The 24,614-nt window shown below is 45.4% G+C and overlaps 1 protein-coding gene across 2 annotated transcripts in view; it reads right to left on the minus strand.

The window, feature by feature from the left end:
- Positions 1 to 24,614, minus strand: part of DUSP10 (dual specificity phosphatase 10) — a 40,849-nt gene that overhangs the window by 12,823 nt on the left and 3,412 nt on the right. For both annotated transcript variants that reach the window (XM_067027961.1, XM_059064685.2), the window contains exon 2: positions 23,437 to 24,290. In XM_067027961.1, coding sequence (XP_066884062.1) covers positions 23,437 to 24,247 — 811 coding nt within the window. In that variant the 5' untranslated portion in view covers positions 24,248 to 24,290. The remainder of the gene's footprint in view (positions 1 to 23,436; positions 24,291 to 24,614) is intronic.

Raw genomic sequence — 24,614 nt, forward strand, 5'->3', positions numbered from 1 at the left:
AAAATGAGCTAATTTTATGATATGTAAATGATAGCTCAATAAAGCTACTTTAAAAACAAAACAAAAGCAAAGAAACAAACAGAAAAAGACGTTGAGGAAGGAATGAATTGGGAGTTTGGGATTAGCCTATGCAAACTATTAAACAAAGAATAAATAAACAACAAGGTCCTACCGTATAGCACAGGGAACTATATTCAATATCCTCTGATAAACTATAATGGAAAAGAATATGAAAAAGAACGTATATATATGTATAACTGAATCACTTTGCTGTACAGCAGAAATTAACAAAACACTGTAAATCAACTTCACTTCAATAAAATCAATTTAAAGAAACAAAGTTGCCTGCGGTACACATAAGTCCCCTCACTACCGAATTGGTGGAGAAAAGGGCTAGGGATTAAATTTCAGCCTGCTGAAGTAGCTCTCAATTGCACACAAAAAAGGCAAATTCTTGTTACTACCCTTGAAGGGGGGTGCACTTGTGTTGCCCACTTCTTACCCTTCCTACTTTAAGGCTTTAATGGGTAACCAGTGTTTAGGATACCGGCAGTTTAATTTGTGTGTATTTGAATAACACAGGCAGATTGTTTGAGGATTCTTCCCAAGTATGTAAATACAGCCTGTTTCTTTAAATCTGTTACCTCATTTATTTACATTAGAACAGAAAGCGCTGCCAGAAGCAACAGCTGATGACAGTCATGTAATTTTCCACAAAGACAACAATTAAATAGCTTTGTGTTCTTTTAATGAGCAGATGACCTCCCCGGGAGCAGGCTTCAAACTTAAGATGGCAGAGTTCCCACAGCCAGGAAGGAACCCCTCAGGTTCAGCAGAAGTCACTGTGACTCTAAGGAAAAGCACCCTCTGGGCCCCTGTCCTCTAGAGCCAGCCCGCCAGGGTTTGCTCCTCTTTTGCCCTCCCTCCGGGCCTCCCCCTCCCTCTCTCAAAAACACTTGGGGAAGAAAACAAGAGGGAGATTCTACCTGGAATGTATTTGATTTGATGCTAAAATGTCCAATGAAGCCACAGATTATTTTTAAACCTATTTTTATTTTTATTTTTTTTTGTTGTTTTGTTTTTGTGGTACGTGGGCCTCTCACTGTTGTGGCCTCTCCGGTTGCGGAGCACAGGCTCCGGACGCGCAGGCTCAGCGGCCATGGCTCACGGGTCCAGCCGCTCCGCGGCATGTGGGATCTTCCCGGACCGGGGCACGAACCCGTGTCCCCTGCGTCGGCAGGCGGCCTCGCAAGCACTGCGCCCCCAGGGAAGCCCCTAAATCTATTTTTAAAGAGTTGATGGTGTGGGTGGGAAAAGGGGTCAAGCCTCCCCCCTGCCCTCCTACACACACTGTGAGCGCCCCTGGGTGCAGAAAACCCCATCTTTCCACCCACCCTGCCCATTCTGTCTCTAAAAGGTTTCAGGAGGCACCACCTGGAAAGCAGGGGGTGGGCAAAAATGACTCCTCCAAGTCGCTCCCTCAGCCTGAGGGGCTGAAGAAGCCTTCCACGCTCCCTTAAGCTGAGCCTGGACTGGTCAGAGTGGACATTTCTGGGGGTCCAGCTGCCCCTTCAACCTCCCGGTCCGCCTTGTGGAGCCTCATATTCACTGGGACTTCATCAGCCCTGAGACTGAGCTTCACTCCCGCTCACAAAAATGCCACTTAAAGAGAGCAAATTTAAGAGTTTTTTTCTTTTCAAGGCAGGGCTTTGGGATTCAGTCAAAGGAATGGCTTTCCACTAAGAAATGTGCCTATCAAATCACGGGCTGGGTATATATGGAAGGAAAAGAGGGGCTGATAGAAAGACAGCCAAGTTCGAGCCTCAGGTTCCTGAAAACCTGCAAGTTCAGATTTCCTTCTGGTCCCTCCACGTCTACCCTTTACCTATGTCAGCCCACGCCAACCAGCTCCCCGGGAGAAAGGCACATCCTAAACACGTAGCTCAGGTCTCTGGGTTTTCTTAACAGACACACCAGTTATAGGAACACGATTAACGATGATAAGGGCCATGAGGTGCCCTCCAGTTCCTGGGTGCTGTGAGAGGGAAGTGATTAGATCAGGGTTTAAGGCCGGTCTCTCTGGGGATAAGAAGGGATTGACTAGTTTGGAAAAGGGGTGGAGGGGAGGGGGTCCAGGAGAACAGTGGAAGCAGAGAGAATCACAGTAGGGGCAAAGGCAGTACATTTGTGAGGCCTGCAATGACTCAAAGGTACAGAATGCAATGAAGTAGAAAAAGGGGGGGAGGGAGTGACCAGAGGAGGGCAAAGGAGTCTGCAGAGGGCCCATTAGGGCCATTAAGCAGTTGGGATTTTATTCTAAGTTCAGTGGGAAGCTCCTGAACGTTCAGAAGTCCATAATACATGATCAATATGAGTTTGAAAGGGAAAGAGAAAGTGAGAGCCAGAAAAAAGTTAATCTAGCAGATGGTGCAATTTACCTATAGTCCAAAAGCTGGGCAAAATCCATACCCTTTCTTTCTCAGAATACATGTTTTGTACCTGCTATGGATTGAATTGTGTCTCCCCCACCCAAATTCACATGCTGAAGCCCTAACCCCTAACGTGATGGCATTTGGAGATGGGGCCTTTGAGAGATAATTAGGTTTTGATGAGGTCATGAGGGTGGGGTCCTCTTAATGGGGGTTAGTGCCCTTATAAGAAGAGACACCAGAGAGCTTGCTCTCTCTCTTTCTCTCTCTGTGTGTCTGTGTGTCTGTCTGCCTGTCTCTCTCTTTCTCTCCCATTAAGGACACAGCAAGAAGGTACCCATCTGCAAGCCAGGAAGACCTCACCAGAACCTGACCATCCTAGCACCCTGATCTTGGACTTCCAGCCTCCAGAACTGTGAGGAAATAAATGTCTGTTGTTGAAGCTACCCAGTCTATGGCATTTGGTCATGGCAGCCCCAGCAGACTAACACAGTACTACTTTTAACTCCCAGTATAGCTCACTTTTTAAAAAGATAAATTATAATTCTTACTTTTGAAGAACCACACCCGAGCCACACCCAAAAAGATAAATTATAATTCTTACTTCTGAAGAACCACACCCAAACCACACCAAAGCAGGTTCTCACACTGCCTGAGAACCTGGCCCCTGGGAGCCAACCCAAGTGAGCACCATATCTCAAAGTCAAGCCAGAAGTTGTCCAAGGTCAAGATGGGGATGTTGCCTAAGGGACAGCATGCTCATAAGAAGCAAGCCCATGGAATCTTCCAGAACCTTCGTTCCACAAGCCAGCTGCAAGCAGAGGAGCCCACTTCTTCCCAAAGACACGTGCCTCCTCATTACTTATACTCTCCTTATGGATCAGCATTGACCTATGCCCTTCCTACAGCATCTCTCTGGGTTGAAAAACAGTTTAGCTGGAGACCTTCTGTGTATCTGGGAGGCCACTCGATACCATGTTAGGGCTTCACCTCCTCTGTTCACTAAATAGCTCAATACTGGTTAATCCATCAAGGCGGATTAAGGGAAGGGAAAGAAAATCCATGAGATCATACTGGAAGGTTAGAGGGGGAAGAATGTTAACAGGAGGAGAGAGCTATAAAACACAAAGCCATATTTTCCCCAAGAGCTCAAGCAGATAGTCCCCATTATTGTTTAATTCTCTGAAGAGAGGGAAAACATTCTTTGCTTTGCAGTGCCCGAGTTTAACTAATAAAGCATTGCTAAACAAACAAACAGAAGAAAGCCCAGTAAAGCTATTCATTAAACAAGCCCACTGTACAAAAGGAAAACTGTTGCCTAACAATCCACCTCCCCTGAGGACCATCATTTATCTCAGACCCCAAATTAAACACATTACAACTTCACAGCAAAAGTATGTTTCCCAATGGGATTTAAGTAGAGTCCAATTAAATAAATCTCTAGAAATATCAAGAACAAGCCTCCAGAGAGAGCATATTTCTACTGTGAAACATTCCCATCGGAAGTTACAGTCGTAAAAGGTCATCTACAAACGACTCTGACAAGAGGAGGGGAAGCAAGGCAGGAAGCAAGGCAAGGTCACACAGGTGAAGCCCGGGTGGGTTCCATCCCTACAATCACGTATGGAAGTGCCTAGCCAAAGATGGTGTGTGCATCTCCACTCGCTGTGAATGAAACCCCCATGTCCAAACAAACAGCTTTTATGACCATGTGTTTTCATATGATCTGGAGGTCAAAGGGCTGTGGCCTAGGAGATTCAGGAAGTGGTAGGGGAGAGGATCAAGAGTCAACATCAAACTGTGAGTTGTTTTACTGAACCAGTGTTTTCAGTTCACAAAAGGCATAGCAACAACTTCCTCAAGTCACTGAGCTGAATTCTATATTTGGCAAGAATACTAAGCAAGTCTGAGCATTAAGGATAAACTGCCAGAAAGAGCAGGCGTGAGCTCTCCCAGCTCAGGGGTTCACCCAGACAGCCATGCCCAATGGTCCAACCCCTGCAAGAGGGCTGAGCTGGGAAAGGTCAGCCTGAAGCCAGGTTAGGCCTCTGTGTGCTGAGAGATACACCAGTTTGCATCAGGTCAAAAGCTAGCATGTCCCCATGTAGTGGACCACCTTCTGGCATGAAAGGGAAGATAAAACAACCAGGAGGCCAGTACATCTCTGAGAAGGTGAGCTGGGATTATATACTATCAATGTAGACTTAAGGCTAAGTGGAAGGCCAGCCAAGTAATGGTTGGTTCAACCTGGGACATGTGAAATGGAGAGGTGACCTGGTATGCACCCCACATCTGGCACCGTCAGACTTCCCAGCCACATCCCTTTGAAGCCATGACTAACATTGCTCAGGGGGACAGAAGTCCTGACAGCAAGGACTTGGAACACAGCCCTTCTTTCCACGCTAAAGTTATACTGGGTGCTAGAGACCCCTCTTGCCATTTCTAGAAAATCAGAGGTTTGGTTCATCTAAGTTTCTCCCAATTCCAGCATTCTATAACTTCAGCACGGTGTGGATAAACTGGACATTGATGAACAATGGCAAGAATGAGAGCAGCTATCGTAGGGTATGTGAGGCCGGGATGGCCTGCCTCCCACCTCAGGGCCTTTGCACGTGCTTTTCCCTCTTCCTGGAACTCCCTTCCCCTAGGTCCTCAAGTAGGTGATTCAGACCTCAGATCAAACGGGATCACCTTATAAAGGTCGTCCCTTTATCTACCCTCCCATAGATCTCTATCATTATACCATGAAGTTTTAAAGTTTTGTGGTCTTCACTGATCACTTATCTGAAATCACTTGTTAATTTCTTCGCTTGTTTATTGCTATTATTAAAATGTGGATCCCTAGAAAGCCGAGCTGTTGTCTGTCTTGGAGGAAATACAGCACCACTGCCCTGTGGCTCAGGCGGCCTCCACACTTTTCCAGCAGTATGATCTCGGCAAAGTTCCTTGCCTTCTTGCACCCAAGTTTCCTCATTTGCAAAATACGGCTAATAATAGTACCAACAGGCAACAGTAAGAGTCATTGCAAGGATTTAATGGGCTAATACTGGTAGCTATTAATAGAAATTGTAAGGATTCACTACTGTTTAGACCTACAGCTGCACCTGATTTATATAGTAGGCCTCATTAAATGTTTCTAGATTAAATGAGCTTTGGAATGAGAAGAGAAAGGGCCAGTTCGTTGTAAAGCATTGTATTATGTGTTGCTCAGCATAATGCCAGGAATTTGGAAGATTAAAAATGCTTTAAAATAGGATATAGTTTCTGAAGATAAATCAAATGGGAGAAAGAAGGAGAGATGAAGCAACAATAGAGGAAAGTTAGCAAAAGGCCTGGCAGAAGACACATTTTAGGAATCTCTGAATATCCTGTGATAAACCATAATGGAAAAGAATATGAAAAGGAAATGTATGTATATGTATAAGTGAATCATTTTCCTGTAGAGCAGAAATTAACACATTGTGAATCAAGTATCCTTGAATAAAATAAATTTTAAAAAATAGAATACCTGAAATGATGCCATCCCACTGTGACTTGTTTAGGACAGGTGCAGGACCAGCCAGGTGAGTTTAGCACGAGGACACAGAAATCCTGTCACCCCCAAGGCTGGGGAGGAGGGCCGGAAAGGCTCACGGAGAAGAGGCAGCCTGCAAGACTGACAAAGAGCCGTGCCCGAGGACGGCTGGGGTCTAAGCAATTCATACCTGGTGGGCTTCTAACCTTTTCTCCCTCTCCATGCCTCCTCCTTGGACATTCTATATAAGCGATGAATGGATAGAAAGAGCCATGAACAAGAAAAGGAGGTTTAGTAGGGAGAAATCAGTCTGCGAGATGTCAGGGAACAGTGGGAGGGACCCCCCAGTCCATTTCCACACACATTTATTAAGCATTAAATGTAGGCTGGGGTGACGGTACTGAGAGTACAGAATGCAAGATCTGGTTGGACCCCCTCCCAGCTAGCTGGCCGGCCCACGGAGACAAGGTGAGCAGTAACAGATAGATGGTTCACACAGTGTGAATTCACCACCCCCAAGTCCATTTCTTCTGCCTCCCGTTGAAGGGACACAAGGCTGATTCTAAAATCAGGAATTCTGGGTTCCTCCTCTCCCTCCCTCTAACCCTGCACCTTCGGGCAAGTTACTTAACTCCGAGTCCATTTTAAAACACAATTGTATCTTAAGAGCTTCTTCTTCAGACACAGGAGTTTCCCTCTTCTCTAAAAGAGACGGTTACAGCCCTTGCTCTCCCACAGGGGTAACGTCATGGGTGTTCTTGAAAGACAGACAAGGGGCATCAGAGCCTCTGGTCCTCCGGAAGGTGAGATGCTCAGAGACACAGCGTGAGAAGAGAATGCCCAGTTTTCTGTCTCTCTTTGGTTGGTTCTGATACATCCATTCTATCCTTCTTAGAAACGGGGACCTACCTCCCACAGTTACTGAGAGTGACAGTTACCTAAGAGGTAACTGTCCCCAGCCTTAAAGCCCAACAGTTCTGGAGAGTGAGCAATGGAATATTGCCCGCCATATCAGTAAACAAAGGATGTCACCGTCATCAGTGATTGCAGCCCTCCAACAGGAGCCCGTGAGCCCTGAGGGAACTCAGGATGTGACAACACAGGATCCTGGCCCCAGAGAGCTGAGGTGCATATGAAAGGAATGATTTCAGTGAGCCCAGACTCTTGCACCTTCCCATACATAGAAAGGCGCTAAATTCCTTAACTTGGGATAGCTGGTTTTCCTTAACTAACAATAATCTTTTGACGTTTGGACTACGGGCCCTTTGTTGCAAAACTTCTACATAACCTGGCTCCCCGCAACTCCCGTCCCCGCCCCCGCCTGCCCCCCACCCCATCCTCCCACCCCCACCCCCCACCCCCACTGCCCACACACACTTCCTAGGAGCAGTTCTCTCAGGGTTACTTGAGATGCTGCCTCCCGGGCTCAAAGTCCTAAAAATTCCCACCGAATAAAACATAACTCTCAACTTCTAGGTTGTGAATGATTTTCTAGTGGACAAGAGCAAACCTGGCACAATGACAGAATGTGAAGTGGGCCCAGAGCTGGCCCAAGTAGGTAGAAATCAAGTCATCTTGGGCATTTCAAAAGACCTCTTTTCCAACTCTAGAACCCTTTTTGTTTCATTCCTGGTTTTCATTGGTAAAGGAATCTCCCTTTGCCATAACGACACCGCTTAAGTTTGTCTCTTCTTAGAAATGTGTCTTCCCGGGCAGCCCCAAGATGCCCTCGTAGGAGTCCACTTTCTAGGAGCTGGTGACCTAAGAGGGCCTGGCGGGAAAAGAGCCAGGCCTGAGCAGGAACAGAAAGGTAACGGCTACTGGACCACAGGGAAGACAGAGTATCTATTTTCAGTGGGAAGGAGAAAACAAACCAAAAAAGAAAAACACATGGGGTGATGGTTTAAAAATCCAAACCAAAGCCCCCCCAAAAAAGACAACGGTTGATCTGAACACAGTGTTTAGCGGATGTAATAGGACACGTACGACAAAAGTGCGATTCTAGACATTGCAAACTACTTAAAAAAACAACCACACCTTACCCGTCTCATCACCCTACAACAGTTTCCTATAAGGAACTTAATCCCAACACCAATATTTAAGAATCTCTGGTACCAAAGCGGTACGTAACATATGTAAGTCACCACCTCTCACGTGGTGTCGTCTGGGAGATGATGAAGCAGAGAGCACCCCAAGAGTTGCAGGCTGGAAGGTTCTGGGCGTGGTGACGTCAGAGGCTACCCTGTCTCCGAGCTAAGCCTAGTGGGCAAAAGCAGTTGCCGGAAGACTGAGTCACTTTACAAGTCTAGAGCATAACTGGCCATTGTCGCCCAGGATGTGGGGGTAGAGAAACAAGCAAGTTAACCTACATACAGTACTTTGCTTTCCCAAACGCTGTGCCCCTAAAACAAACATCTCGACGGAAGGCAGTCTACTCTTGCAAAACTGCAGTGCAACTCTGACCCTAGCAAACACAGAGTCAGCACAGACGCCACAAGTTAAGGGCATGGTCCCCAGCAAGACTGTCCTCACTTCTGACGCCAGCCACAGGTCCAGGGGTTCCCAGGCGACCCACACTTCTGACCAGCTGGCTAAAAATTCTGGGATTCCCACCCGCCCCTCAGGTTGGATAGTTCAGTAGAGTGACTCGCAGAGCTGTCCTTGCTATTACGGTTTTATTATCAAGGACACAGATCAGGACCAGGCAAATGAAGGGACACACAGAGCAAGATCTGGGAGGGTCCTGAACCAGGAGCTTCTGTGTCCTACGGACTCATCACCCTTTCAGCTCACCATTGTGTTCATTAATCAGAAAGCTGAACCCAGCCCTAGTGTTAAGTTTTTTGTTTGTTTGTTTGTTTGTAATTAATTTATTTCTTATTTATTTTTGGCTGCACTGGGTCTGTTGCTAAGCGTGGGCTTTCTCTAGTTGTGGCGAGCGGGGGCTACTCTTCGTTGCGGTGCGTGGGCTTCTCATTGTGGTGGCTTCTCTTGTTGTGGAGCACGGGCTCTACATGCGTGGGCTTCAGTAGTTGCGGCACGTGGACTTCAGTAGTTGTGGCTCGTGGCCCAGGCTCGGTAGCTGTGGTGCATGGGCTTAGCTGGTCCGCGGCATGTGGGATCTTCCTGGACCAGGGCTCGAACCCGTGTCCCCTGCATTGGCAGGCAGATTCTTAACCACTGTGCCACTAAGGAAGTCCTGGTGTTGAGTTTTTATTGCAGCTTCATTACGTATACATGACTGATCGAACCACTGGTCATGTGACTGAACTCAATCTCCAGCCCCCCTTTCTTCCCAGGAGGAGCTCAGACTAATACAAAGCCCCCACCATCTAATCACATTGTTGGCCTTTCTGATGACCTACCCCTGTTCTAAATCATCTCACAGTAGCATAAGCTCAGGTGTAACTAGAGGTTACCTCCCAGGAACCACCAGGGGCAAAAGCCAGACAAATTCTGCATCACACAACAGTTCTGTCCTGGGGGAGAACATTGGCTCTTCAGTGAGACTGGTCTGAGTTTGGCTTTCTGCTGTGTGACTTTGGAAATTTACTTAACCTCTCTGAGCCTCAGTTTCCTCATCTAAGAAGTAGAGATAATAATACTGTTATTAGTATATAGAGATCAGCACCGTCCAAGAGAAGTATGATGCCAGTTACGACATAACAAATCTTTTTCTCATAGCTGTACTTTAGAAAGGAAAAAGAAACTGGTAGAATTCACATTATTTTTATATTTTACTTAGCTCAATCTGTCTAAAATAGCATCATTCCAATATGTAATCAATAGTAAAACAATTATCAATGCAATATCTTCCATTCTTTTTTGTAAAAAGTCTTTGAAATCCAGTAGGTATTTTACACATATAGCACACCTCAGTTTGGACTCGCCTCATTTCAAGCCCCCTGTTGACTCGTGGCTACTATATTGGGTAGCGGCTGCAGACAGAGGTGACGACTGTCGTCTTCATTAAACGAGTTAATGCTCAGTGCCCATTGTACAAATGTTCCCTAAAATGTGTATCCGTGCACACGCGCACACACGTGTAGAGGCAGTGACCAAGGCCTAAACTCTAAGGTGCTCTAAGCCGTGTGTCAGGCAGCTCCCAGAGAACATCAAATAGCCCTTCTCTTCCCCGGAAAAGAAACACTTCAACTTGGAGGAGAGAGGCTCTTGGATGAATTATTCACAGTGTGTTCTTTTATTCCCGAACTCCATCTCCCCAACGCACATTTTGATACTGGCAAAATCAAGTAACCACGGACAATAGCTTTCAATGGGAAAAGACGCCCTGAAAGCAGCCAGATGGGGAGTCTCGAGGAACTCTGAATGGCTGGGGAGTGGGGAGGAAGAAGAACTGCAGAGAGGAGCTTTGACTCATGACGTCACGGAGTAGCCTCTCTGCTGCCCTTCAGCGTCACTGCCCAGACACCAGCAAGGGTACCTGCCAATCACCCCACTCTTCACTTCCTGGAAAATGCTCCACATTGTAAATCCAGAAGAATGTCAGGAGCAGGAGACTGATTTCAAGGTAATTATTTAGGTAGCTCTGTAGCATCTGATTCTCAGGACCCAAAACACAATCAAAGTGTCTTTTTTTTTTTTTTTAAGATGCAGCTATTAACAGGCAGGCTCTGTCTCTTCGAATACGGGTGCCCCACCTTCAGCTTCCCCCCACCTTTATGACCAAGAGCTGCTCATCACCCTGCCATTCATCTAATTCAGTCAGTTCTCCATGGAGCGAGGCGGAAGGTTCCAAGCCACCCTTAAGGTAGGAATGAAGAGATTCACCTAGTGAGGCCAGACAAATGCATTTTTACATAATATGCAAGATTAATTGTAATGAACTCAACCCAATTCACTTACTTCATCAGGAAAGACAAGCTAATTATCTGTCCGAGAATTAGCTCCTATTTAAAGGGCATTTTACCTTAATTTGGCACAAAGAACTAAAGGGAAGAGTCTCTCCATCCGGATGTATTCTTTTGACTGCTGAAGCACTCAGAAGACTTCACCACTGCACTAAAACCCCAGGGTTTAAAAAAAGGGGGGAAAGCGGTAGGGGCACAAACAGCGCGTCACAAAGTCTAACTCTCTCTGTTGTTATCCACAAGGCTGTCCCTTTCAAAGCATCTTATCAACAGCATCAAACTGCGAGTGACTCAGATTTATGAAACAAGGCGGCATCGGCCCTGCCAGATCGTCCCCTTCCACAATAGCTTCTGGTTTTTAATAGTGCTGAATGGGGCCTCCACATTTCCTCACTCTACCCACCAATGCAGAAGCCGGAGATTTACAGCACACGCCTTAGGGCATGTGTGTTGCACACACAATCGGAATTTGTGCAAACATCTGTGATGAGAGAGAAAGACTTTCGTACAAACCAACAACTTTAGTAGGGAGTTGGAGCTCGTTTTCTGAAGAGAAAAGCAGGAATGAAAAAAATGAAGGGGGATTGGGGGGTGGGGGTGGTAAACCCAAGGTGGCTGGCCCCGAGCTTCCGTTCCTCAGTGGAAAAGTAGAGAAGCTCCCACACGAGGGATTCCCTCCAGAGGTTTCTCTTAACGATATCAAAAACTTGGAAACAATCTTAACTTCATGAATAGGCAAACGTGTTAAGTAAAATGTGATACATCCCATAAAATGAGACACGTTAGAACCTTCAGAGAGAACCTATGATAACTATACAGGAAGCGAAAGTACTTGCAATATAAAGTGAAAATGAATTTCAGTTTCTGTATGAAAAACTCTGCAAAATATGCACAAATATGGGTAAAGAATGCAGAGAATATGTAAAAGTGAAACTAAGCCAGTCAGGGAGATTAGTATGTCATGTAATTTTTTCTTTCTAAAATTTTCTTAATAGTCCAACAATGGGTATATAATTGAGTCTTCGTTAACACTTAATTTTATAAGATTTCCTTACATAGAAATAGTATTATTTTCCAGTATGATGCTGATTCAGAAAAAAGTCCTGATGTAGTTATCTATCCACCCCACTAGAAACATTGGGTTTTTCCAAACATTTAAGCAAAAAATAATCTACCAAGCATCAAAGAGTTGTTTCTACTTAACACTGCACCAGTGGTGATGTCAATTCATTTGACTGTTTCTATTACTCATTTATCCCTTGGAGATAAATATATGGTGATGAAGTTTTATTGCAGATATATGATATAATTATGGCACATTGGTAATATATGTTAGCTATTTATGTGCCTGGCATTGTACACGTATTATCTAATTTAATCCTCAATCCCTTGAGAAAATTGTCATTACCCTCCCTATTTTACGGATAGGAAAACTGAGGCACACCAAACTTATTTCGCTCAAGTTCATGCTATTAATAAGTGATGAAGTTAGGATTCAAACTCAGCAGTCTGGTTCTAGAATCTGTGCTGTTAATTTACTATATTCCCTCTGCTAGAAAAGATACAAATTTCTAATAGGAAAGCTGAATACAAATGCAAATCGGCAGACGGATTCATTGAGAAGTCCCTTAATCACCTCATTACAAAGGGGAAGGGAAAGAAAACCTGAAGCAGCCTGGCCAAACACTTGGACCCGCAAGATGTGCTTATTTAATAACAACTCAAATTCAAACTGAAGGATTATACTCCCACTGGGATTTAAAGGATAATTACTGTACAGAGAGTTAGGAAACCTGGATTCTAGGCCAGTTCTGCTACCAGCTACTTATGTGCTCTTGGGTAAGTAATCAGTTTCCATATCTGTAAAATGGGACAGCTGAAACAAATACTCAATAATTCTGTCTGAATGAATGCTACTTCAAGCACAGGGTTCCCAGGGGTCCATCCTGCTATCCTTCAAGGGTGTTAATCGTGCTTTCTCTACAGTCTGTCCCTGCCACACTCCCAGATTACCTGAGCTGTATTTGGAGGCTTAGACTATAGAGAGGAAGAAGAAAGATAAGGAGAGGAAAGCAGAAGATGAAAGCAACAGTTAGTAAATAGTTTGATAACATTCTTTTTCACTTATACCAGAGAATTCACTGTCCCAAAGGTAATGATAACCCACTAGAAATTCTTTCTTCACACACTTCAGGGGGAAAAGAAACCCCATAGTTAATATATTATCCACACTAATAGAATGGATAATGATTATAAAACATAAGCAATCAAATACTATTGGATTAGAGTCTTTGGGATGTAGTCATACATACCCATCAAACATTCCTTCTCATTCACTAAATATAATTTCATACCTGTCTTCCTTCTCACTTATCTACTTGCCACTCTAGAAAGAAAGTATATTAATATGGGCAAAAGAAGGAAGCATCATCCTCATATCCACAGGCTACTAGGAGAAAGCATTCTAAAGTTCTCCACATTGAAAATGCAAGGAGTGGAAGCCTCAGAGCACTATGCCCCGTCGCTGCCAGGTACCAGCTGAGTGACCTTGACAAGTGCCTGGACCTCTCTGAGTCTCAGTCACTCATATGTAGACTGGAATGTTATCATGAGACATAGATCATTATGTCAGCAAACATTTCATAAATGCTAAGACATAAATGCTAAGACAGCAAACATTTCATAAATGCTAGAAACAATCGTTGCGGGTTTCAAACGTTTGTTCCATTGATTGGTTGCTCTAGTTAAAAGTCTCTGCCATGACCAAAATTTGAAGTTTCCAAAAGCCGTGATATAATTCAGGGTGAGGTCATTGGAAAGCCAGCTCTTCGTTGAGGACACAGTCAGCCACTCTTAGCACTGGAATTTTCAGTTGAGGAGATACAAGAAAATGGGCAGTGGGGGAAGTATCGTAACCAAGGACACTTCATAGATAAAGCACAAAGGGACCCTAAGGAATGAGATATACAGTGCACTTGTAAATAAACATGTGGCCAGCCTGGAAAGAACTTGGCCTTTGAGGTCCTTAGAACTGGGTTGTAATACCTGTTCTGCAAATCACTGGTTAATAATCTGGGGGGAGAAATATTGAATCTCCTCCTCCGATTCCTCTTCTGTAAAACTGGGAATCTAAAACCTCTCTCAACAAGTTGTGCTGAGAGCTAAGTAAGACATGTATGTGACAGCCCAATGCCCAGCACATAGAAAGCAGTCAATCGCTTTTATTTTTTTCCCCCAAACTATCTGGAAAATAATTTTCTAATTTTGAGGATAATAGGTTGGTCAGACCCAGAGTAGTTATATGTGATTAAACGGTCAGAGTAAAGCATCACTTCATGAGAACCATCAGAGCATTCTTATAAATCTTATCATTAAAATGTGCTATTTAATGAGACTAGAAATACAAGACCCAAGAAAATGTCCTCTATCCCTTCAAGGAAGCTCCCCTTAGAAGTCTGTCTCATCTTCTTATTTTAAGAGGGACGCAGACACGCTGTAATAACCAATGACAGTAATTCACACTCTTGAAAACTGGAACCTGGGACTTCAGTCCGGGAGCAGGAAGATCCTCTCTCTGACTCTGAGAGGACCCTCTGCCCTCACACGGTTCTGTTCCCTCTATACCCCTGATCCTCCTTCCTCTCCTCCCAGTCTGTTTTTTCTTCCCACTTGCCAGGAGCAACAGCTGGTGATATTTAGCGCAGTAGTAGTGGACCCCGGGGCCATGATGCAAAGAATGTGGGATCATTTCTCCCACAGAAGAATAAGCATCAAGTAGTAAAGCACTGGACAGTAATGTTCTGCCACAGAGTGGTGACAGCCTCCTTACCCAGGGACACAAAATAAAATCACCTGAGCTCACATCACAACGAGAGAAGCTTACTCTCCTCAAAGGGAGGGCGGCCTGACACTGGCCCCCGGATCAGGCAGGTTCATCTATTTACTTGACTGAGAATGGGGTAACAGATGCCTGACGGGGGTCCAGCGGGTGGGAAGACAAAGAAAAGCAAACCCTCTGTTGAAGCACTCGGGGAGAGTTTAGCTTTGTTTTGCTTTCCATGCAATTCCAGTCTCAGGGGGGCAAGATGCACAGTGAGGAGGCCCTCCCCACCGAGAGACGGATAATGTGATGAATCTGCAAACCTCTTCTTCCTGACAGTGACCTTGCCCTTTGCCGGAGGCAGAGCACGGGGTAATAGCCTTTGTCTTATATGAAAATACCAAGCTGCACAGTTCATTTCTTTATCCAAAAGCATAGGCTCAAGTTTCCTTTTCCTTTAAGTTCCATAAAATATGGGTCTTGTTGGTGGGCGGGGGGGGGGGGAGGGGAGTGCTGTATATATATATATATATACATATATATATATATATATATATATTCCCCCCCAACTTTTAAGTAATAATAGATGATACAGACAATAGGCTGAGAAAAAAGGATGCTAAGACCTTCCTCTTAGCTTATGGATGAAAACATCTAGAGTCAAAGACTTCATAATTAGGAAGGACACTACATCAACATGAATATGAAATGTATATTTTTGAAATGTTCTACAGGAAAATGCAGGCTGTGGTTCATACTTATTCTTTTCTCTTCCCTCCCATTTTTCTGAATTAGTAAGGTTATAGGATATTAATATAGAGTATATAGTACATGGATACACAGCCACAGAAAATTTGCCCAAGAGGAACCCACATGGTTTAGGGGAAATAGCACAGGCTTCGAAATGACAGACACTTGTGTTTTCATTCCAGCCCTGTCCCTTAGAGTGGTTTTTAATTGTACTTGCAAACTCTTTTTTTTTTTTTTTTTTCCTAAGCAAGCCAAAACCTTGCCTTTGAAATACCATTTACAGTGTTTGTTTGCTTAGCATGTCCTCTTTTCATAGAGAGCATGCAGGAAATAATAAACACAGGTCTTGTCCCTATCAGCAACATGTCCCAAATTAGTGAGGTTCAAATTACAAAGTTCCACTCCAATGCACAGAGGAGGCCTGTCAGCCCTCAGCTTCTTGAGGCAGAGAGAGACTGTATGTTTCCTTTTCCATTAAAAAACCGACAAATTAAAAAAAAAAAAATTCTTTTCGGATCAAGACTTCGGAAGGAAATTCTGTTGACCCACAAAGATGTGCTTAGAAAAGGCCAGACTCTATCTTGAAAGGGAAAAAGAAAGGAGAAAAAAAGCCAAAGGCCACACAAATATGTACTTCCCAGGAGAATGATATTTCCTAAAGATAAACTGCTCCCTAAACAAGATTGTGTAGCAGTAGAGGATGAAGAATCCAAAATAGGTACATTATCTTCAAGGTGGAAAGAACTTGGAATACTAGCCTGGTCCACATATATGCTCTCATTCTAACACTTAGAGTATCAGAGTTACGATGGCAGATGCCTCAGCCTGAAGACCAGTGCCTACCACACAGAAGGCATTCAGTAATATTTGTTGAAAAAAAATGAATGAATCTCCTGTACCCACAAGGCTGTACATCCGTGGAACCCAACTGACCCAAAAGTCCCTAGAAACCTGAAACACTTGGGTACAGGGGAACATTTTGATAAAGGTTTTCCAGCTCTTCCTGAAACCATTAAATTCCCTAGAAGATGGGATTAACATCATTAACATTTGTCTCATATGTCTATGATCCAAGTAAATATCAGCACCATGAGTCTGCTGGTTTCAAAAGACTTAGGTCCTTATAATTCTGGACTGAAATCTCAAAATTCAAGAAAAAAGGTAGCAATACTCAAAATGATTGATTAAATATATTATCTTACTTTATATTTGTATGCTATACAATAGATACTGTTATCATTAGTAATAATACACACACACACACACACACACACACACAGAGTCAACATATCAACCTGGCAAGACCTATTTTTTGCACTAAGGCTCTGAAATTAATCATGCATGTGACCTTGGATGAGCAATAAACCTCTCTAGGCCCCAATTCTGTAACTGCCTAACGAGAAGACTGGATGAGATGGATGGTTCCCAAAGTTCGCTGCACGTTAGAAGCACCTGGGAGCTTTTAAAAGTCTTGATGTTCCAGCTGGTCCCCAGACCAGTTTAATGAGAATCTCTGGAAGTGGGAACTGAGCATCCCAGGTTTTAAATTGCCCCAGGTGATTCCGAGGAACAGCCTTCAGTGAAGACTCTTGGACTAGATGACCTCTAAGGCCCCTTCCTAGTCTAAAACCTGAGGTACTTGAGTTCAGAAGAGGTGACATGACCTCTCCTGGGATTAGAATTTCTGCCCCTTGTGTGTCCTGTACCTTTATCTACCAACTAGAATTAAATTGCCTAGGGACGGGACTTCCCTGGCGGTCCAGTGGTTAAGACTTCACCTTCCCAAGCAGGGGGTGCAGGTCCAATCCCTGCTTGGGCACCTAAGATCCCATGTGCCTTGTGGCCAAAAAACCGAAACATAAAACAGAAGCAACACTGTGACAAATTTAACAAAGACTTTAAAAGTGGTCCACATCAAAAAAAAAAAAAATCTTTAAGAAAAACAATTGCCTAGGAACTACAGAGCCTCACATTTCTATGCTCGTACCCCTCCCCAGCAATGCGGAGCCAGGGAGAGTCTGGCTGCCGCTAACACTGGAAAGAAGGAAGCAGGGGCAGCTCCTGGTCAGAGGCGCACGCCAGCTCCTGAGAACACACGCACCTCAAGGCTGCGTGGTAGACGGTGTTTCTGCTCCTGTGATTTTGCCAGATCTCCCTTCCTCTCCCCTGCTTTTTCTCATCTGAAAGCATTGTCTACCACTGCTAGGAGACGAGTTCCTTGAACTTGTCCTTGAGAAGCCAGATGGTTAACTTAGCTGATCTGAATGGTTGAGGACAAGTGGTTCCTACTTCACATGCGCCCTAGTGCTGAACTCAGAACAAGGGCCCATTCCCCTCCCGCCCCCCAAGTCTTATGGAAGAGCTTCTGAAAAGCCATGGGGGCTAGGGGAGCAGAGCCTGGGCACCTGATTCACTGAGAGCCACCTACGTGCCAGACACTCCATTTACATTGTCTGAGTTCATCCTTGATGTTGCAATTATCCCTGTCGTACAATGAAGAGAAACGGGGCTCAGAGGGGTAACCTCAGTTGCTTAAGGACACCTCTAGCTGGTCAGCAGAAAAGTCTCGATTGGAGCTCAGGTGTAAGTGAGCTAAACGCCACTCTGCTGAACACACAGTGAGCAGGGAACAGCTTTTCACTTGCCATTAGGAAGCAGAATAGTACATCCAAAAGCTTAGAGAGGGGTATAGGCAAATGCGAACCAATTCAGGGGAGGGTTCAAGACTCGCTTAAAGACATGAGAGGGTCTTTCAATGAATTTCCTCCTTTTCCCTCCACCTTCCATCTCATCACAACCCAAAGCTTCGAGAACTTTTCAAGATGAAGCACACTCCCCCTCCTTCCTCCTCCCCTTTTATAGTCAGACTACAATCCTTATTCCAAAAATAAATCAGCCTGATGAGAGGCCAGAAAAAGCAAAGCTTAATCGTTTTATACTTTCATTATTTAGTTATGGGACATGCGTTGGACAGATTTATCATCACGTTTTTACAAACTCCCCTACAAATAAATAATTCTAGGATATGCCCAAATTACTCTGGCCTCCTGACCCAACATGTCTTTGTAATTACTTGGCACTCCAACTGTACGCTACTTAAATTAGGTAACAGTCACCAAGTTATTTTTAAGCCCTAGCAACACACACACACACACACACACACACACTGCTATACCTAGCTTGTTATCTGCACTCCTTTGGAAGAGGAGCTAAAATTGCACTTTTACTGATACCATCCTTTCTGTCAGTAATAATATTAAGCTACATGTACTGAGTGTTCACCCTGTATGAGGAACTGTTCTAGACACTTTGTACCCATTAATTCATTTAATATCTAAACTACCACCATGAGACAGCTACTGTTATATCCTTTTTGGTAAATGAGGAAAGCAAGGAAGTAAGCGAAGTAGCCACCAGTCAAGGGCACAGAGCTAGTACGGGGTGAGCCAAGACTAGAGCCCAGACAGGCTGGATCCCCAGTCCTGCCTGAATCTCTCCACCATTTGCTATAAGGCTAATACTCAGCATGTTTGGATGTTCAACAGAAGCTCAGAATAACAAATTTGTGGGTATATATTATGCCCTTATTTCACCTGTGTAAAAAAAAAAAAAAAAAATCCTCCTAACATCCCTGACAGGCAAGAGGAAGACTTTTGTTCCCCTCACAAAACAAAGCAGGAAAGAGAAAGAATATTTCCCCAGGGTCTCTGATTTTTGAACATAGACCTTCACTTTGTCATCAGACTCAGCGCTGCCTACAGGTGTTTACTTCGGAGCCCTTTTGGACTATGGGAAAATGCGCCATCTACGTCGCTCATCTCAGGAGTTTCGAAGGCAAGTTTTCCAGCGTAAGAAACTAACTCTCTCTGTCATGGAATCTTCCCTACGCATCAGCCTCCTGAATTGATGCTCACCCCTCCCCCTCCCTCCCCCCAAATAAATGTCTCTGATACAGAGGCAGGCCTGTTGGAGGATGAAGCAAGCAGTCACTCTTTGTTTTGTGACAACACAGAGCAAGTACAGGCACGGGCCCTGACAGACCCTCGTGGAAGGGGAGCCCTATAGACCCCCCCTCCAAGGAGGTGCCTGGAAACCTCCCACCCTGCGGGGGGACGCTTCTCCATAGACCTGATGGCCAGCTGGAGTGGAATTTCAAGCTCGAAAATCTCTCAACACTGGCCACATGACACCAGTGTTTAGGAGTGAAAAATGTTGTCCATACTATACAATATTCCCAGCCTTCTTTTTTTCACGGTACGCGGGCCTCTCACTGCCGTGGCCTCCCCCGTCGCGGAGCACAGGCTCCGGACGCACAGACTCAGCGGCCATGGCTCACGGGCCCAGCCGCTCCGCGGCACGTGGGATCTTCCCGGACCGGGGCACGAACCCGCGTCCCCTGCATCGGCAGGCGGACTCTCAACCACGGCGCCACCAGGGAAGCCCTCCCAGCCTTCTTAATTGGAATACATTAAGTTTAAACATGAAACATATTGAAATACATTCAAATATTGTCTATACTCTAAAATCTTTCAACAACCAAGAAAAGAAGAGACAGCAAATAGGGAAGGTGTTAATAATTGTTTATAATAATTGTTTAATCTGGGTACTAGGTATACGGGTGCCCATGATACTCTTTTCTATGTTTCTCTATATTTGAAATATTTCATAATAAAAATGTTAAAGGCATAGACTGTCTTTAAAGAGGAGGTGATGGTAGACTATCCTTTCCTACACAGGTCAATGATAAATTATTTCCCTGAACACAGCCTTGCTAAAAAGAAAGGGAGCCTTATAAACATCATAGCAAAGATGGTAGCTCTCATTCTGAAAAACCCAGAACTGTCTAGCCTCCTTATTGAGTTGGGTGAGAAATCACATTAAACATCAACTTTGGGTAAAACAGCTGGTAATTCTTTCAAAGACTTTGCAGGTCTCTAAATATTTATTCATTTGGATCATTTTTTGCCAGGTTGAATAGAAGTACAGGTCTGATGCCATTTATTCTTCGGAAGATGAGAATAAAACACCGATTCAGACATAGGTCACAACAGGGACGGGACTGTAAATTAGAATAGTAACTTAATCCCAGGGGCTTCTGTGCCTCTGATCAGTTTCTTCCCAACCTGACACAGCATTGCTAAAATGGTATCTGAGCAGCCGCTCTACTTGACAGGCAGCACCAAAAATGGAGAACATGGCATTGAAACAGGGGGACATAAAACTTGGACAGGGAGGGTAGCAACCGGTGTTTACAAACATAAACCAGAGAATCAGATGGGTCAGCCATAAATTACCCAAGATTACACTGAAATCTCTGAAAATAAGTTAATAAAGCCTTAGAAGTTTCGACCTTGGATTCTAACTACCCCCACCCCATATCTACCCTACAAAAGTCACCCATTCCAAAATGGTACCACCACCACTCTTGCTAAAATAAAATCTTACATCACTAATGGAGGGGGTTACTAAAATAAACCTCAGCAGAGAAGCCAGACCAGAATGGTCTGCTTGACCCACTCAAGAACCTAGGAGAAGTTGCTGGCTATGCCTTCTGAGAGATGCCCACCCCACCTTTCACCTCAGTGGTGCTATGGTATTAACCTTTGGTTTATCCAGATGAAAGGGTAGCTAGGGGCATTCGAATATCAATCTCTTTCCCCTCCTTCGCATCGTGGTCCCAGTTTTAGGCCATTCCCCCAAAAGAGACCGAAATAATAACGACAAAACTAATAAAGTAGATTACTGACCCTTTTGCTCCTGAACTACACATATACAACCAAATTCCCAGATATTTGAAGAAAGAGCCCCCAAAACTACAAATAATCCAACCTCTACCACCAGGGCGTCTTCCAGGTCGACCGCCGCTGTGTCTCACCAACCCGAAAATGATGAGCCCTCACAGCGGCCTCCCAGGCACCCAGTGGTGAGGTCAGCAGCATGTCCGGCCCCGCCCCATTGAGGCAATCTTCCTCACTGACACTGAGGAACAAGCGCTGGCTGCCCAGGCTCTCAGCTGCATCCACCGGAAAGGGGGAAAGGAACCCCACTTTGATCAGTAACACCTAGGAGATGCACTGCCCAGCGGTTGACAAGCCACACTCATACACAACAATGCCCACTGCAAAGTAGAGGGTAGAATCTACAACTCCTTCCAATCACCCTATGTTCATGTTCAGGGTCATCTTCATGTGGATTGTTTGATGCCTGTCCTCAGATCATACAGACACAAAAGGTCTGCTTTCCCTCAATGACATCTACTCTACATGAGCAAGAGACCACCCTCAAGATCATTGCATTGGTTCTCCCCTTCTTGGCTCCCCAAGACGAACTATTACAAATGGCAAGTTTGTAGACGATTTTCTCATCCAAAAAAGATGAGACAAGCCAAGATCACGGGGACACAATGCTAGCTGGGTGAACCTACTGGGAATCACTCAAAGTCAGCCAAACGAGAATACAAAACAATAAAATACAGGGGTACACAGAGGAAATCTGAGCATATCTGTAACCCCAAGAAAACCCATCAGCAGCAACAACAAAAACTGCCTGGGAGCTGCTGGGAACTCTCCGGATGCAACTTCCATGATGTTCTCCTTCTCCTGAGAGCCCACCAGCCCAAGGAAAGCCATACTTTTGTGCTAGCTGAGCCCAACAAGGGCAGGTTCGAGGACAGTAAGTGTAAGCAGAGGGAATGATGTCAAAAACATTCAGAATGGGCTTCCCTGGTGGCGCAGTGGTTGGGAGTCCGCCTGCCGATGCAGAGGACGTGGGTTCGTGCCCCGGTCCGGGAGGATCCCACATGCTGCAGAGCGGCTGGGCCCGTGAGCCATGGCCGCTGAGCCTGTGCTCCACAACGGGAGAGGCCACAACAGCGAGAGGCCAGACAAAAGGCAGAATGCACCACTGGGAAGACAAGGAGAAGAATGGCAGAGCTGCCCACAAAGGCAAAACTACGAACTTGCTCAGCCCAATGGCCTGTTGCAATTTAAATATTCAAGGCGTTCAAAGGAACCCAGCAACGTCTTTGGTCTACACACTGCACGAGACTGGCTGGTGATGTGGCCCCGACTGTGTGCCTTGAGTCAACACACAAGGGAAGAGAAGAAATAAGATGCCTGTCTCTCACTACCACCACTACCCCCCAACAGAAGACACCAAAGATGAAGTGTGGTGTGCAGTGCCCCAAAGGATGGCATCCGAGGGCAAGGAGGCACACCTGAGTTGGATACGGGACGCGGGCTCCACTACTAGGTTAGGCAATGCTGCGTGGAAGCAGCCCAGAGACCAGGGAGCGATTAATTCCTGCGGCCAGGGCTCAGCGACACTGACCTGCCAGTTATCCTGTGCTCAGTGAGGCAAGTGACTCACCACCCCATCTTGGGAGAAGCCATGACGCCAAAGGTTGTCAGGTGATGCCAGAAGGAACAACGGGCTGGGGAGTATTTCATAAAAATGACTCTGCCCCTTGAAGCTTTGGCAGAGGAACGCATGTTTGGGGGGAACTTATACTTTCTGAGGGGCATTAGAATAAGGCTCTCTGCCCTTCCTGAAGGTCACTTTCAGAGAGGTGAGAAAGAGGAAGAGTTTCCCACAAAAAAAAAAAAAACTGGTACCTGGAGCTTTACTTGTAGTTCACCACAGTTGCGGCTTCCTCTGTTCCATCAATTTTGACTAAGTCTGAGAGACAAGAACTTTCCAGCTAGTTTGACTGGAATAGAACTACGAGACCAGGCATGACTGGAGATGCCATCTGGTGTCATAAAGCCCCTTTATAGAAAGATGAGAAAAAGGTCTCCAAGAGGGGAAATGACTTGTACAATGCAAATGAGAAGGTGAATCCAGACTAGAGCCCAAATCTTCTGGCTTTCAGTTCAAGGCTGCTGGGTTTCTCTCCCAACCCCAAAATAATTAAGAGAGGGCAGGGAAGGGAAGACAAGAAGAAGAAAGGCAATTCGTTTTTTTTTGCAGGAGGATGCTGTTACTTCTAAGAGAAAACCCAGAGTGACCCCAGGCTTAGCAGGACTGTGCCAGGGGAGGGGGTGGGGGCATTACCTTTCAACACCAGAGGTTCTTTGCCTTCTCTCTTCAGGGACTCGAGAACTATGTGGAGAGGCTGGGAGGGCATCACTCGGCTCGGCTCATTGGTATTCTCATCATAAACTATAATTTCTTTGGAAAAGATCCTCTTGAAAGAGTCCTTGCCTTCCCTACAGGAAATCAAGTCTAAGACAGTGATCTTGCCCTGCTGCAGTCTCCGCCGGCTGATCTTATCGGCACAGTTAATGTGGACAGCTCCTTGGATGTGACTCTTGTTGTACTCCATGAAGGGCCGGCAGTCAATGATGACAGGGCCCTGGCTCGGCAGCTGACTCTTGCTGCCTTTGGTCATCTTCTTTGCCAAGTCATTGGGGTAGATTATTTTGATGCTGGCTAGCTGCTTGGGGGTCCCTGACACAGGGCTGCCCACCCCACCTGAAGGACTTAGAGAGCCTGCATTCTCACCGCTGTTGACCATCTGGCTGGCCGGGCAGGTGGTAGAGCTTCCAATGGTGTTGGTGGTGGTGCCAGCGGCAACGGCTTGGGTTGGGGCCTGATTGTCCTTGTCGTAGGTTGCCACAGTGCAGCAGCTGGCACTGCTGCATCCACAATTCAGGGAGCGGGCAGAGCCGCTGGATGAGGGCATATACGTCAGATTCGCAGCCTTTAGGGACACAACGGTGGTGGCGATGACAGGAGGGTGGCTGGCACTGCCAGGGGTGGCAGAGCCAAGGTAGCTAGAGTCTAAACAAAGGTTGAGATCCTGGGGTCGTACAGGCCTAGACAGTGCCACCACTACCCTGTCGTCTAAAGGAGACGGAGGCATGAGGAGGCTGAAAACTGGCAATTCAAGAAGAACTCAAGACAGTCTGTAAAGAAGGGGAGGGGGGGAAAGAAAGAATAAAGTCATGTGACACAAAAGGCAGTCGAATCCAATCCCTAGGAAAGGGCTTTGCAACCCTCTGAGCAAAGTTGTCCTAAGTGCCCTTTATTCTGTCACTCTCAAAGCCTGAAGCTCATTGCTATGGATTGATTCAAAGAGGATGCAAAACTGAGGACCCCCCCCCCCAGTTCTTGCTAAGTCTAAGGTTAGATGTAAAGGCTATGCAAATGTTGATGAACAACCTTTCACGGACCCACGTCAAAGTTCAGCCCGAGAAAAGGTAAAAGCACAAAGAATTAGAAAAGCTGAA

This window comes from Kogia breviceps, chromosome 1 (genome assembly GCF_026419965.1).
Source record: "Kogia breviceps isolate mKogBre1 chromosome 1, mKogBre1 haplotype 1, whole genome shotgun sequence".
Classification (NCBI taxonomy): Eukaryota; Metazoa; Chordata; class Mammalia; order Artiodactyla; family Physeteridae; genus Kogia; species Kogia breviceps.